General features: G+C 48.4%; 1 protein-coding gene across 1 annotated transcript in view; it reads right to left on the reverse strand.

Annotated features, from left to right (window-relative positions):
* The window catches only part of hunk (hormonally up-regulated Neu-associated kinase), a 32,234-nt gene extending 18,476 nt beyond the window's left edge, over positions 1 to 13,758 (reverse strand). The window contains exons 1-2 of the mRNA XM_064971343.1: positions 13,008 to 13,758; positions 1,177 to 1,319 (exon numbers count right to left, since the gene is read on the reverse strand). Coding sequence (XP_064827415.1) covers positions 1,177 to 1,319; positions 13,008 to 13,247 — 383 coding nt within the window. The 5' untranslated portion in view covers positions 13,248 to 13,758. The remainder of the gene's footprint in view (positions 1 to 1,176; positions 1,320 to 13,007) is intronic.
* Between the last annotated feature and the right edge of the window lie 3,310 nt (positions 13,759 to 17,068).

The raw sequence follows: 17,068 nt of genomic DNA on the forward strand, positions 1-17,068 counted from the left end.
TAGTCTATGGTATAGTATAGCATAGTACAGTACCTGTTCTCAGACTCCAGTGTGTCCAGTATAGTATAGTCTATGGTATTGTATAGTATAGTATAGTATAGTATAGTATAGTATAGCATAGTATAGTCTGTGGTATAGTATAGTATAGTCTGTGGTATAGTATAGTATAGTCTATGGTATAGTATAGTATAGCATAGTATAGTATGTGGTATAGTATAGTATAGTATAGCATAGTATAGTCTGTGGTATAGTATGGTATAGTCTGTGGTATAGTATAATATAGCATAGTATAGTATAGCATAGTATAGTCTATAGTATAGTATAGTCTGTGGTATAGTACAGTATAGTATAGCATAGTATAGTCTATGGTATAGTATAGTATAGCATAGTATAGTCTGTGGTATAGTTTAGTCTATGGTATAGTATATTATAGCATAGTATAGTCTGTGGTATAGTATAGTATAGCATAGTATAGTCTGTGGTATAGTATAGTATAGTCTGTGGTATAGTATAGTAGAGTACCTGTCTCCAGTGTGTCCAGTGCAGTATAGTATAGTCTGTGGTATAGTATAGTATAGTATAGTATAGTATAGTATAGTATAGTATAGTATAGTCTGTGGTATAGTACAGTATAGTACCTGTTCCCAGTCTCCAGTGTGTCCAGTACAGTATAGTATAGTATAGTATAGTATAGTATAGTATAGTATAGTATAGTATAGTATAGTATAGTACAGTATAGTATAGTACAGTATAGTATAGTATAGTATAGTACAGTATAGTACAATATAGTATAGTATAGTATAGTATAGTATAGTATAGTCTGTGGTATAGTACAGTATAGTACCTGTTCCCAGTCTCCAGTGTGTCCAGTATAGTATAGTATAGTATAGTATAGTATAGTACAGTATAGTATAGTATAGTATAGTATAGTATAGTATAGTATAGTACAGTATAGTACAGTATAGTATAGTATAGTATAGTATAGTATAGTATGGTCTGTGGTATAGTACAGTATAGTACCTGTTCCCGGTCTCCAGTGTGTCCAGTATAGTATAGTATAGTATAGTATAGTATAGTATAGTATAGTACAGTATAGTACAGTATAGTATAGTATAGTATAGTATAGTATAGTATAGTATAGTATAGTATAGTCTGTGGTATAGTACAGTATAGTACCTGTTCTCAGTCTCCAGTATGTCCAGCAGCTGGGTGATGTTGGGGTGTCTGATCATCTGTTGGATATGACCTTCTCTACGGAGGTTCTTAGTCACATACGAGTCCTTCTTCGCCTTCCTCTTATCGATCACCTTTACTGCAACCTGGGAGAGAGGGAGGGAAGGAAGGAGGGAGGGAGGGAGAGAGGGAGGGAAGGAAGGAAGGAGAGAGGGAGGGAAGGAAGGAAGGAGGGAAGGAGAGAGGGAGGGAAGGAAGGAGGGAAGGAGAGAGGGAGGGAAGGAAGGAAGGAGGGAAGGAGAGAGAGAGGGAAGGAAGGAAGGAGGGAAGGAGAGAGGGGGAGGGAAGGGAGGAGGGAGGGAAGGAGAGAGGGGAGAGGGAGGGAGGAGGGAAGGAGAGAGGGAGGGAAGGAAGGAAGTAGGGAACGAGAGAGGGAGGGAAGGAAGGAAGGAGGGAAGGATGGAGGGAGAGAAGGAAGGAAGGAGGGAAGGAGAGAGGGAGGGAAGGGAGGAGGGAGGGAGGGAAGGAGAGAGGGGAGGGAGGGAGGAGGGAAGGATGGAGAGAGGGAAGGAAGGAGGGAAGGAGGGAGGGAGGGAAGGAGAGAGGGAGGGAGGGGAGGAAGGAGGGATAGAGAGAAAAATAGGAAGATCAGTCTCTAGACCTAGACTATATACATAGGGCAGCCTGACCACTGCACTCTGTGAGATACAACCCATATTTATGCTTATTTATTTTATCTTGTGTCCTTTAACCATTTTTACATTGTTAAAACACTGTGTAATGTTTACTGTTAATTTTTATTGTTTATTTCACTTTATATATTCACTTTATATATTATCTACCTCACTTGCTTTGGCAATGTTTGGCATGTTTCCCATACCAATAAAGCCCTTGAATTGATTTGAATTGATATAATTAAAAACTTTACCCATAGAGAAAGGACCAGGAGGCTGGTGTAAATGTGAAACAGGCATGGAACAAAGAGGTGGATGGGACAGAGAGAGAGAGAGATAGAGAAGCCCTCCTGTATATAGTAACCTGTCCCGGTCTGTCTCCATTCCCTCCTGTATATAGTAACCTGTCCCAGTCTGTCTCCATTCCCTCCTGTATATAGTAACCTGTCCTGTCTCCATTCCCTCCTGTATATAGTAACCTGTCGCGGTCTGTCTCCATTCCCTCCTGTAAATAGTAACCTGTCCTGTCTCCATTCCCTCCTGTATATAGTAACCTGTCCTGTCTCCATTCCCTCCTGTATATAGTAACCTGTCCTGTCTCCATTCCCTCCTGTATATAGTAACCTGTCGCGGTCTGTCTCCATTCCCTCCTGTAAATAGTAACCTGTCCTGTCTCCATTCCCTCCTGTATATAGTAACCTGTCCTGTCTCCATTCCCTCCTGTATATAGTAACCTGTCGCGGTCTGTCTCCATTCCCTCCTGTATATAGTAACCTGTCGCGGTCTGTCTCCATTCCCTCCTGTATATAGTAACCTGTCGCGGTCTGTCTCCATTCCCTCCTGTATATAGTAACCTGTCCTGTCTCCAATCTCTCCTGTATATAGTAACCTGTCCTGTCTCCATTCCCTCCTGTATATAGTAACCTGTCGCGGTCTGTCTCCATTCCCTCCTGTATATAGTAACCTGTCCTGTCTCCATTCTCTCCTGTATATAGTAACCTGTCCTGTCTCCATTCCCTCCTGTAAATAGTAACCTGTCCTGTCTCCATTCCCTCCTGTATATAGTAACCTGTCCTGTCTCCATTCCCTCCTGTATATAGTAACCTGTCCTGTCTCCATTCTCTCCTGTATATAGTAACCTGTCCTGTCTCCATTCCCTCCTGTAAATAGTAACCTGTCCTGTCTCCATTCTCTCCTGTAAATAGTAACCTGTCCTGTCTCCATTCCCTCCTGTATATAGTAACCTGTCCTGTCTCCATTCTCTCCTGTATATAGTAACCTGTCCTGTCTCCATTCCCTCCTGTAAATAGTAACCTGTCCTGTCTCCATTCTCTCCTGTAAATAGTAACCTGTCCTGTCTCCATTCCCTCCTGTAAATAGTAACCTGTCCCGGTCTGTCTCCATTCCCTCCTGTATATAGTAACCTGTCCTGGTCTGTCTCCATTCCCTCCTGTAAATAGTAACCTGTCCTGTCTCCATTCCCTCCTGTAAATAGTAACCTGTCCCGGTCTGTCTCCATTCCCTCCTGTATATAGTAACCTGTCCCAGTCTGTCTCCATTCCCTCCTGTATATAGTAACCTGTCCTGGTCTGTCTCCATTCCCTCCTGTATATAGTAACCTGTCCTGGTCTGTCTCCATTCCCTCCTGTATATAGTAACCTGTCCCAGTCTGTCTCCATTCCCTCCTGTAAATAGTAACCTGTCCTGTCTCCATTCCCTCCTGTATATAGTAACCTGTCCTGGTCTGTCTCCATTCCCTCCTGTATATAGTAACCTGTCCTGGTCTGTCTCCATCCCTCCTGTATATAGTAACCTGTCCTGTCTCCATTCCCTCCTGTATATAGTAACCTGTCCTGTCTCCATTCCCTCCTGTATATAGTAACCTGTCCTGTCTCCATTCCCTCCTGTAAATAGTAACCTGTCCTGGTCTGTCTCCATCCCTCCTGTATATAGTAACCTGTCCTGTCTCCATTCCCTCCTGTATATAGTAACCTGTCCTGTCTCCATCCCTCCTGTATATAGTAACCTGTCCCGGTCTGTCTCCATTCTCTCCTGTAAATAGTAACCTGTCCTGTCTCCAATCCCTCCTGTAAATAGTAACCTGTCCTGTCTCCAATCTCTCCTGTATATAGTAACCTGTCCTGTCTCCATCCCTCCTGTAAATAGTAACCTGTCCTGTCTCCATTCCCTCCTGTAAATAGTAACCTGTCCTGGTCTGTCTCCATCCCTCCTGTATATAGTAACCTGTCCTGTCTCCATTCCCTCCTGTATATAGTAACCTGTCCTGTCTCCATTCCCTCCTGTATATAGTAACCTGTCCCGGTCTGTCTCCATTCTCTCCTGTAAATAGTAACCTGTCCTGTCTCCAATCCCTCCTGTAAATAGTAACCTGTCCTGTCTCCAATCTCTCCTGTATATAGTAACCTGTCCTGTCTCCAATCTCTCCTGTATATAGTAACCTGTCCTGTCTCCATCCCTCCTGTAAATAGTAACCTGTCCTGTCTCCATTCCCCCTGTATATAGTAACCTCTAGAGGAGGGTAAGGTTTGCTTCAGACTCAGTTTATAACGACTCACAGACTCTCTAACACACACACACACACACACACACACACACAGAGAGAAAGAGAGAGGTGCGTGTGGATGTCAGAGCCTCTTCCATGTCCCAGATTTAACGGTCTGTCTGTCTGCCTGTCTGTCTGGTTAATCTTAAAATACCCTCTAAGATACTTCACATAATGGCTAATCTTCTTCAAACAATTAAACACAGCTCACTCTCCAATTCACCCCCATCCCACTGCCTCCCACTGTCTCCATCCCACTACCTCCCACTGTCTCCATCCCACTACCTCCCACTGTCTCCATTTCACGACCTCCCACTGTCTCCATCTCACTACCTCCCACTGTCTCCATCCCACTACCTCCCACTGTCTCCATCCCACTACCTCCCACTGTCTCCATCCCACTACCTCCCACTGTCTCCATCTCACTACCTCCCACTGTCTCCATCCCACTACCTCCCACTGTCTCCATCCCACTACCTCCCACTGTCTCCATCCCACTACCTCCCACTGTCTCCATCCCACTACCTCCCACTGTCTCCATCCCACCAACTCCCACTGTCTCCATCCCACTACCTCAAAATGTCTCCATCCCACTACCTCAAACTGTCTCCATCCCACTACCTCCCACTGTCTCCATCCCACTACCTACCACTGTCTCCATCCCACCAACTCCCATTGTCTCCATCCCAACTAGCTCCCACTGTCTCCATCCCACCAACTCCCACTGTCTCCATCCCACTACCTCCCATTGTCTCCATCCCACCAACTCCCATTGTCTCCATCCCACCAACTCCCACTGTCTCCATCCCACTACCTCCCACTGTCTCCATCCCACCAACTCCCACTGTCTCCATCCCACTACCTCCCATTGTCTCCATCCCACTACCTCCCAGTGTCTCCATCCCACTACCTCCCACTGTCTCCATCCCACTACCTCCCATTGTCTCCATCCCACTACCTCCCACTGTCTCCATCCCACTACCTCCCATTGTCTCCATCCCACCAACTCCAATTGTCTCCATCTCACTACCTCTCACTGTCTGCATCCCACTACCTCCCACTGTCTCCATCCCACCAACTCCCGTTGTCTCCATCCCACTACCTCCCACTGTCTCCATCCCACTACCTCCCATTGTCACCATCCCACCACATCCCACTGTCTCCATCACACCACTTCCCACTGTCTCCATTACACTACCTTCCACTGTCTCCATCCCACTACCTCCCCCTACCTCCCACTGTCTCCATCCCACTACCTCCCACTGTCTCTATCCCACTGTCTCCATCCCACCACCTCCCACTGTCTCCATCCCACTACCTCCCTCTGTCTCCATCCCACTACCTCCCACTGTCTCCATCCCACTACCTCCCACTGTCTCCATTCCACTACCTCCATCCCACTACCTTCCACTACCTCCCACTGTTTCCATCCCACGACCTTCCACTACCTCCCACTGTCTCCATCCCACTTCCTTCCACTACCTCCCACTACCTCCGTCCCACTACCTTCCACTATCTCCCACTGTCTCCATCTCACTACCTCCCACTGTCTCCATCCCACTACCTCCCACTGTCTCCATCCCCCTATCTCCCACTGTCTCCATCCCACTACCTCAAACTGTCTCCATCCCACTGTCTCCATCTCACTACCTCCCTCTGTCTCCATCTCGCTACCTCCCACTGTCTCCATCCCACTACCTCCCACAGTCTCCATCCCACTACCTCCCACTGTCTCCATCCCACCAACTCCCACTGTCTCCATCCCACTACCTCCCACTGTCTCCATCCCACTACCTACCACTGTCTGCATCCCACTACCTACCACTGTCTCCATCCCACTACCTCCCATTGTCACTATCCCACCACCTCCCACTGTCTTCACCCCACCACCTCCCACTGTCTCCACCCCACCACCTCCCACTGTCTCCATCCCACTACCTCCCACTGTCTCCATCCCACTACCTCCCACTGTCTCCATCCCACTACCTCCCACTGTCTCTATCCCACTACCTCCCACTGTCTCTATCCCACTGCCTCCCTCTGTCTCCATCCCACTACCTCCCACTGTCTCTATCCCACTGTCTCCATCCCACTACCTTCCACTGTCTCCATCCCACTTCCTTCCACTACCTCCCACTACCTCCATCCCACCACCTCCCACTGTCTCCATCCCACTACCTCCCACTGTCTCCATCTCACTAGCTCCCACTGTCTCCATCCCACTACCTCCCACTGTCTCCATCCCACTACCTCCCACTGTCTCCATCCCACTACCTCCCACTGTCTCCATCCCACTACCTCCCACTGTCTCCATCCCACTACCTCCCACTGTCTCTATCCCACTACCTCCCACTGTCTCCATCCCACTACCTCCCACTGTCTCCATCCCACTACCTCCCACTGTCTCTATCCCACTACCTCCCACTGTCTCCATCTCACTAGCTCCCACTGTCTCCATCCCACTACCTCCCACTGTCTCCATCCCACTACCTCCCACTGTCTCCATCCCACTACCTCCCACTGTCTCCATCCCACTACCTCCCACTGTCTCCATCCCACTACCTCCCACTGTCTCCATCCCGCTACCTCCCACTGTCTCTATCCGTCTACTATTCTCTACCACCTAGATAACTACTGACATCAGATCAGTAGATATCTACTGCTTATAGTGGGGGTATACTGGGGGAGGGGAGACGGAGAGGGGGTATACTGGGGGAGGGGAGAAGGAGAGGGGGGTATACTGGGGGATTGGAGATGGAGAGGGGGGGTATACTGGGGGATTGGAGATGGAGAGAGGGGGTATACTGGGGGATTGGAGATGGAGAGGGGGGTATACTGGGGGATTGGAGATGGAGAGGGGGGCGGTATACTGGGGGATTGGAGAAGGAGAGGGGGTATACTGGGGGAGGGGAGACGGAGAGGGGGGGTATACTGGGGGATTGGAGATGGAGAGGGGGTATACTGGGGGATTGGAGATGGAGAGGAGACGGAGAGGGGGGTATACTGGGGGAGGGGAGACGGAGAGGGGGGTATACTGGGGGAGGGGAGACGGAGAGGGGGGTATACTGGGGGAGGGGAGACGGAGAGGGGGGTATACTGGGGGATTGGAGATGGAGAGGGAGACGGAGAGGGGGGTATACTGGGGGAGGGGAGACGGAGAGGGGGGTATACTGGGGGAGGGGAGACGGAGAGGGGGGTATACTGGGGGATTGGAGATGGAGAGGGGGGGTATACTGGGGGATTGGAGAAGGAGGGGGGGGGTATACTGGGGAGGGGAGATGGAGAGGGGGGGGGTATACTGGGGGATTGGAGATGGAGAGGGGGGTATACTGGGGGAGGGGAGATGGAGAGGGAGGGGGGGTATACTGGGGGATTGGAGATGGAGATGGGGGGGGGTATACTGGGGGATTGGAGATGGAGAGGGGGTATATTGGGGGATTGGAGATGGAGAGGGGGTATACTGAGGGAGGGGAGATGGGGGGGGGTATACTGGGGGAGGGGAGATGGAGAGGGGAGATGGAGAGGGGGGGTATACTGGGAGAGGGGAGATGGAGAGGGGGGGTATACTGGGGGAGGGGAGAAGGAGGGGGGGTATACTGGGGGATTGGAGAAGGAGAGGGGGGTATACTGGGGGAGGGGAGAAGGAGAGGGGGGGTATACTGGGGGATTGGAGATGGAGAGGGGGGTATACTGGGGGAGGGGAGAAGGAGAGGGGGTATACTGGGGGATTGGAGAAGGAGAGGGGGGTATACTGGGGGAGGGGAGAAGGAGAGGGGGTATACTGGGGAGGGGAGATGGGGGGGGTATACTGGGGGAGGGGAGATGGAGAGGGGAGATGGAGAGGGGGGTATACTGGGAGAGGGGAGATGGAGAGGGGGTATACTGGGAGAGGGGAGATGGAGAGGGGGTATACTGGGAGAGGGGAGATGGAGAGGGGGGGTATACTGGGAGAGGGGAGAAGGAGAGGGGGGTATACTGGGAGAGGGGAGATGGAGAGGGGGGTATACTGGGAGGGGGGAGAAGGAGAGGGGGGTATACTGAGGGAGGGGAGAAGGAGAGGGGGTATACTGGGGGAGGGGAGAAGGAGAGGGGGTATACTGAGGAGGGGAGATGGAGAGGGGGTATACTGGGGGAGGGGAGAAGGAGAGGGGGGTATACTGGGGGATTGGAGATGGAGGGGGGGTATACTGGGAGAGGGGAGAAGGAGAGGGGGGTATACTGGGGGATTGGAGATGGAGAGGGGGGTATACTGGGAGAGGGGAGAAGGAGAGGGGGGTATACTGGGGGATTGGAGATGGAGAGGGGGGGGGGGGGTATACTGGGAGAGGGGAGAAGGAGAGGGGGGTATACTGGGAGAGGGGAGATGGAGAGGGGGTATACTGAGGGAGGGGAGAAGGAGAGGGGGGTATACTGGGAGAGGGGAGATGGAGAGGGGGGGGGGTATACTGAGGGAGGGGAGAAGGAGAGGGGGTATACTGGGGAGGGGAGAAGGAGAGGGGGGTATACTGGGGGAGGGGAGAAGGAGAGGGGGTATACTGGGAGAGGGGAGATGGAGAGGGGGGTATACTGAGGGAGGGGAGAAGGAGAGGGGGGTATACTGGGGAGGGGAGAAGGAGAGGGGGTATACTGGGGGAGGGGAGATGGAGAGGGGGGTATACTGGGAGAGGGGAGATGGAGAGGGGGGGGGTATACTGGGGGAGGGGAGAAGGAGAGGGGGGGGGTATACTGGGAGAGGGGAGAAGGAGAGGGGGGGGGTATACTGGGAGAGGGGAGAAGGAGAGGGGGTATACTGGGGGAGGGGAGATGGAGAGGGGGGTATACTGAGGGAGGGGAGAAGGAGAGGGGGGGGTATACTGGGGAGGGGAGAAGGAGAGGGGGGGTATACTGGGGGAGGGGAGATGGAGAGGGGGTATACTGGGAGAGGGGAGATGGAGAGGGGGTATACTGGGGGAGGGGAGATGGAGAGGGGGGGTATACTGGGAGAGGGGAGATGGAGGGGGGGTATACTGAGGGAGGGGAGAAGGAGAGGGGGGGTATACTGGGGAGGGGAGAAGGAGAGGGGGGTATACTGGGGGATTGGAGATGGAGAGGGGGGGCATAATGGGGGATTGGAGATGGAGAGGGGGGGTATACTGGGGGATTGGAGATGGAGAGGGGGTATACTGGGGAGGGGAGAAGGAGAGGGGGGTATACTGGGGGATTGGAGATGGAGAGGGGGGTATACTGGGGGAGGGGAGAAGGAGAGGGGGGTATACTGGGGGAGGGGAGAAGGAGAGGGGGGGGTATACTGGGGGAGGGGAGAAGGAGAGGGGGGTATACTGGGGGAGGGAGACAAGGCGAGTTAGGAGGAGAGGAGGGGAGACATGGCGAGTTAGGAGGAGAGGAGGGGAGACAAGGCGAGTTAGGAGGGGCTTCTCAGCCCAGGGGCCATCTGAACAACTGTTGTTTACCTTCTCTCAGACAGGCACAGGGGGAAGGGGCGGAGGGTGGAAGAGGGGGGAATGAGGTCACAGGGGGAAAGTGGGTGACATACATTCAAAACAGATTCATCATACACAACATGTGTTATCTCCTTGACCTCCCCCTCTTCCTCTTTCCTTTGTAATAATATGATCACCCACATATTTCTCTGCACCTCAGACACTGACCCCAAATACCCCCCCCCCCACCACCATATAACACCCCCCCCCCACCACCACCACCATATAACACCCCCCCCCCACCACCATATAAGGCCGTTGTTTACAGTGATGCCTCCATCCTCTCCCGTCCTTTTGCCTTCCCATTCAGTATCAACCTCCTCTGCTCTGTCTCTCACGGCCGTGCCCGCCGTCCTATCACAAAGCACCACTCCTTCCTTACTACTGCCGCTGATGTAATACACCCCCCGCCACCCCCTGCCTCCCGTAGTAGACAACCCAGAGAGCAGCGCTGCACCGCTCCTCTCTCCCCTCCTCTCTCTCCCCCCTCCTCTCTCTCCCCTCTCCTCTCCCTCTCCCCCTCCTCTCTCTCCCCCCTCCTCTCTCCCCTCCTCTCTCTCCCCTCCTCTCTCCCCCCTCCTCTCTCTCCCGACTGTGATTGCCAAGTGTTTGCATCATCCATACAAAGGGAACAAGGGAAGGAGAAAAGAAAGGAGTGTTTTCTCTCTCTCTCTCTCTCTCTCTCTCTCTCTCTCTCTCTCTCTCTCTCTCCAGCAACAGAGTGAAAGGGGTACAGGAGGGGGAGGGGGGGGTCTATTTCTTTAATATTCTAAATAGGAATTTCAGGTCACACAAACACACACATAGTGAGAAAAACACACACACACACACACACACACACACACAGTGAAAAACACATACAGACACGCGCACACACACAGTGAGGAACAGTGGTATGTGTTTTTGTAATATGCTAATGTTTTTGGCTGCACCACAGAGAGCCCAGAGAGACAAAGGCAACCAGTGGCCAATGGTAGCCCATATCACAGCCGTGCGTTGACGACGAAACACACACACACACACACACACACTTATCAAAGACATCATTTCATATGTAAGTACCCGCGCCACTTTCTCATGGGCTGGTCTATTCATTAGGACAGTCTCGGTCCGTTTCAGAGGAGGAGATCTCTCTAGAGAGCACAGCTCAACACAGCACAGGTCAACACAACACAGCTCAACACAGCACAACACAGCACAGCTCAACACAACACAGATCAACACAACACAGCTCAACACAGCACAACACAGCACAGCTCAACACAGCACAGCTCAACACAACACAGCACAGCTCAACACAAAACACAGCACAGGTCAACACAACACAGGTCAACACAACTCAACACAACACAGCACAGGTCAACACAACACAGCTCAACACAACACAGCTCAACACAACACAGCTCAACACAACACAGCTCAACACAACACAGCTCAACACAGCACAGGTCAACACAACACAGCTCAACACAACACAGCTCAACACAGCACAACACAGCACAGCTCAACACAACACAGCACAGCTCAACACAAAACACAGCACAGCTCAACACAGCACAGCACAAAACACAGCACAGCTCAACACAACACAGCACAGCTCAACACAAAACACAGCACAGCTCAACACAGCACAGCTCAACACAAAACACAGCACAGCTCAACACAACACAGCACAGCTCAACACAGCTCAACACAAAACACAGCACAGCTCAACACAACACAGCTCAACACAGCACAGGTCAACACAACACAGCTCAACACAGCACAGCTCAACACAGCACAGCTCAACACAACACAGGACAGTACAGCTCAACACAACACAGCACAGCACAGCTCAACACAACACAGCTCAACACAGCACAGCACAGCCACTACCCACCACATGGTACAGAACAGGCACTACAGTAAATATTGATCATATTCAAGCTGTATAACAGGGCAGGAGAGTGTGTGTGTGTGTGTGTGTGTGTGTGTGTGTGTGTGTGTGTGTGTGTGTGTGTGTGTGTGTGTGTGTGTGTGCGTGCACTCCCACTGTGCTGATTAACATCCCTGCTATAGGAGACCATTCATAATGAATGTGTCCTTATTACAATAGGGTTGCATGTGTACATCATACCTCGTGTCATTATGAGTTGTGAAATAAGGTAGCATCGGGTTATTGTTACGGGTTTTGGTTTTTCCATTGATGTTTTGAGGTTACACATATAACTCGTTGGCACATATAGCTCGTTGTCACATATAGCTCGTTGGCACGTCGGGCGCACCGATTGGTGTCACCTCTTCAGTCAGTATGTGTTACACCTGTGCTGGTTGTCATCTCGTTAATGTCTTGAGAGATGTGGAGAGTCGACACCTTTAGTTGGTTCTCCCCATTTTGATTTCTAGAAAAGCAATCTTTTATATTATTTTGTTTTGTGATGCCTTTTAGGTTTTGCTTCCTGTCTTTAAGTTTGCTGTGGGAATTTTTTCTTTTGTTTGCCTCTTCTCGGGCAAATTTCGTGGGATGCTCATGGTGGGTGTATTTTAGGTCCCAGTTGTTGTTGCTAAGTCCATTTTCAAAACCCCTCCTAAAACCCCACCTGTTTCGTTTTGATTGTTGGTCAGTGACTCTTTGTTGTTCGTTCCCTCTTCTGTTTCAGCGATATTTAATTTATTGTTGCTGGAAAACGTATCATTATCGACCCCGGCAAAACGTTATGACTATCTACGTGACTACGTCATCTATCCGCTGCAGCGATTTGCCATTCTATAGTACATTAAACGTGACAGAATATATCAATGGCATGACATCACATAGGAATGTGAAGTGGCTATTTACATGTTTAAGTGTTTAATAGGAGGCTATTGTAACCATGTTATAATTAGGTAATTAAGTCGTCTAATTTAAGTCTAATTTAAGCAGCTACTAAAGTTGTCAAAATGTCTAATACATCCCATAGCAAGATTGGTCACTTACATTAACAACATCCAAAATAATGATTTCCACATGCATGGCAAAATGGGACAATTTCTATCAATATTGTAACTTTAGAGAAACGAACCAAACAAAGCCCAACAAATGTATCCATCCATCAACAAAAACTTAAATTTAAGTTCCAGTACTGTCAACTAGCCTACCTTCTCTCCGGTCATGGCATGAAGTCCCTCTCGGACTTTAGCGAAGGAGCCCTCTCCAAGTTTCCTCCCGATCAAGTAGTTTCCCACACGCTTGGTATGGTAGAAGTTCCGCAGGATATCCACGGCAGGACTGCTTAGGGAAGCCGGGACAACGTTCTCGTTGTTGGGGGTAGAGGCGGGGGCTTTACCCCCGTGTAACCGGGGACTGTCAACCACCATGTCGAAGTCAGCGGCTGGCATAACCGCCTCCAACTGTCAAACTACAAACGGTTTGTTTGGTTTGAGCCGGTATGTTTTTGCTCCTCGCTCTCCTCTGCGCTCTAAACGGGGTCTGTCATGTATGTGAGGTGCATCTGAGGTAAAGTCTGCCTGTCCGGTGCCCAGTCACAAATAGTTGTAAATACTTAACGGAAATCCGAGCTGACCTGTTCAATCTAGAAGCGACGGCATGTTTCCGTGCACTCAGCAGTTTCTTGAGATTGTTCAGAGATGACGCGTCCAAACGTTTTTAATCACTTTATGTAACGGTCCCTTGTAGATAATATAATTGGCTTTTTGACTGAGGAAAAAATATAAATATTGCAAAACGTTGCTTAAAAAAGACTAGAAATTGGTGTAAATATCCTTAAATCCTGCGAGAAACAAACGAAAGTATTGTTTATTCAACTTCTCTCTCTGTCGCTCTCTCAAACTGTTCTATAATGAGCGCTCCTTTGCGTTGGGCGATTACTGAATAGACTGTTGAATGTGAAGCACGCTGTTTGGTTCGAAGCGACTTTCCCGGTTCAGTGGGTGGGCGTTAATTGTTTGTGTGAAAAAGCTCCCCGACTTGGTAACCCGGCTAAACTGTAATCCTATCAGAGGCGGCGGCGGGAGGAGACGTGAGATCCAGAGACCCAAACCCCGCCCTACGACCATGCTTCTTCTCCGTCTCTCCTCATCTCCAAATACAGCAGCTCTCCCTGCAAGCTCGAACAAAGCCAGGTCTAACTCACCCGGAGACTGGCTACAGGGATGATATCATAATGCTTTCTCTCTGCCCTGATTGGAAGGTGACTCCTGGTAGTTAAAGAACACGGACTTTGATTAATGAGCCTATTGATTTGTATTACTGTTTGGAGAAAGATTGACCCCTTCTCCTTCACCTAAAGGGACTTGTCTTCAAAACAGATAGACACAATAGCCTACACCATGAGGTTATTTTATTAGCCATTCATATTCTTAACTGATAGGATTTCAGTTCAGGCCGGTGACCTTATGTAGGCACTATATGCAAATGTGGGGGCGTGTGTTGCATGTTCTTCTAGGAACAAAGAATGCTGTTGATTTATGAAGTGGCATATTGCGTAAAAGGGTTGTGCCTCTATTCCAAGTATTCTGATGCCACAATAACAAGTGGTCTCCGCGTGCCAATAACCAAATGAGCTACACACCCACGTGCTTATTTTCCTGATCTCAAGAAAACAACTGTCTGTGGGCTACATTATACTCTCACACAATGATATTTGCTTTTTTAAATTTTATTTATTTATTTATCAGTGCCTTATTTTCTTTGTCAACTCCATACATCTATTGCACCAGATACACATCTTCAACATGAAAGCAATAACACACAGTTCATGGTAAAACGGGAAACTCTGTATTTACATGATCAGTATTTGTCTTGTTTTTCTTCATCCACGTGGATGAAACTGATTTAAATGAATGAATTAAAGACAATGAAAGTGAACAAAGCGCGGTGGCGCCGCCGCGTTGAAGGTCTCCGCGTTAAGAGAGGATGAGCTGCTTCTCCTGCTTCTTGTCTACGACCAGACACACACAGTACAAACGCTCTGTTGAATTCATAACAAACTGTTGCTTTTACAATTCAATCTCTTACATTTCGGTCCTGAACAGGAAGATATGAAGAGACGTATTTCTTGGTGCTAATAATAATAGTTTATATCTACCAAACATATATTTTGAGCGGTAGGTTTATGGAACAAATAAGACTTACACATTTAAAAAGATATTTCTCAAATATTATTTTGTCATGTTCTTGCAAAACAAATACAGCCAGTGGTTGTTTTTGTTGTTGTTGTCGTCATTTATAGCCAAAGAAAACATAGGCTATTGAATTGTTCTGTCAGCTGCAAAGTGTGAGCTCAGCGCATTGCCTCCACCTTGCTTTGTCTACCGGACCATGCGGTCAAGACACAATGACAAAATCAAGACATTGGAAAAATGGGAGCAAAAAAAACCAAGAATGTGGCGTCATCTATTGGTAATATTAAGCATTACATTCTAAACCGCTCGTTCATGTAGGTTGGCGATAACGACGTTACGTATGAGTCAACCAGGTAGTCTATGTCAGCTGTATCATGTGTTAATTTCTGGTGGCATAACCTCGACTGATGAACGGAAATTCTTAGGACAGGGGACTGACTGACAGACCAACAAGCACAGGTGTGGAGGATGTTTGCCTTAATACAGATCGCATCCTGGCTCTGCTGAATACAACAGGTGTAGTAGACCTCACAGTGAAATGCTGAATACAACAGGTGTAGTAGACCTTACAGTGAAATGCTGAATACAACAGGTGTAGTAGACCTCACAGTGAAATGCTGAATGCAACAGCTGTAGTAGACCTTACAGTGAAATGCTGAATACAACAGGTGAAGTAGACCTTACAGTGAAATGCTGAATACAACAGGTGAAGTAGACCTGACAGTGAAATGCTGAATGCAACAGCTGTAGTAGACCTTACAGTGAAATGCTGAATACAACAGGTGAAGTAGACCTTACAGTGAAATGCTGAATACAACAGGTGAAGTAGACCTTACAGTGAAATGCTGAATACAACAGGTGAAGTAGACCTGACAGTGAAATGCTGAATGCAACAGCTGTAGTAGACCTTACAGTGAAATGCTGAATACAACAGGTGAAGTAGACCTTACAGTGAAATGCTGAATACAACAGGTGAAGTAGACCTGACAGTGAAATGCTGAATACAACAGGTGTAGTAGACCTTACAGTGAAATGCTGAATACAACAGGTGTAGTAGACCTTACAGTGAAATGCTGAATACAACAGGTGTAGTAGACCTTACAGTGAAATGCTGAATACAACAAGTGTGGACCTTACAGTGAAATGCTGAATACAACAGGTGTGGACCTTACAGTGAAATGCTGAATACAACAGGTGTAGTAGACCTTACAGTGAAATGCTGAATACAACAGGTGAAGTAGACCTTACAGTGAAATGCTGAATACAACAGGTGAAGACCTTACAGTGAAATGCTGAATACAACAGGTGAAGTAGACCTTACAGTGAAATGCTGAATACAACAGGTGAAGTAGACCTTACAGTGAAATGCTGAATACAACAGGTGAAGTAGACCTTACAGTGAAATGCTGAATACAACAGGTGAAGTAGACCTTACAGTGAAATGCTGAATACAACAGGTGTTGTAGACCTGACAGTGAAATGTTGAATACAACAGGTGAAGTAGACCTTACAGTGAAATGCTGAATACAACAGGTGTTGTAGACCTGACAGTGAAATGCTGAATACAACAGGTGTAGTAGACCTTACAGTGAAATGCTGAATACAACAGGTGTAGTAGACCTGACAGTGAAATGCTGAATACAACAGGTGTAGTAGACCTTACAGTGAAATGCTGAATACAACAGGTGTTGTAGACCTGACAGTGAAATGTTGAATACAACAGGTGTAGTAGACCTTACAGTGAAATGCTGAATACAACAGGTGTAGTAGACCTTACAGTGAAATGCTGAATACAACAGGTGTAGTAGACCTTACAGTGAAATGCTGAATACAACAAGTGTGGACCTTACAGTGAAATGCTGAATACAACAGGTGTGGACCTTACAGTGAAATGCTGAATACAACAGGTGTAGTAGACCTTACAGTGAAATGCTGAATACAACAGGTGTAGTAGACCTTACAGTGAAATGCTGAATACAACAGGTGTAGTAGACCTTACAGTGAAATGCTGAATAAAACAGGTGTAGTAGACCTCACAGTGAAATGCTGAATACAACAGGTGTAGTAGACCTTAC

Source organism: Oncorhynchus masou, chromosome 8, assembly GCF_036934945.1.
Source record: "Oncorhynchus masou masou isolate Uvic2021 chromosome 8, UVic_Omas_1.1, whole genome shotgun sequence".
NCBI lineage: Eukaryota > Metazoa > Chordata > Actinopteri > Salmoniformes > Salmonidae > Oncorhynchus > Oncorhynchus masou.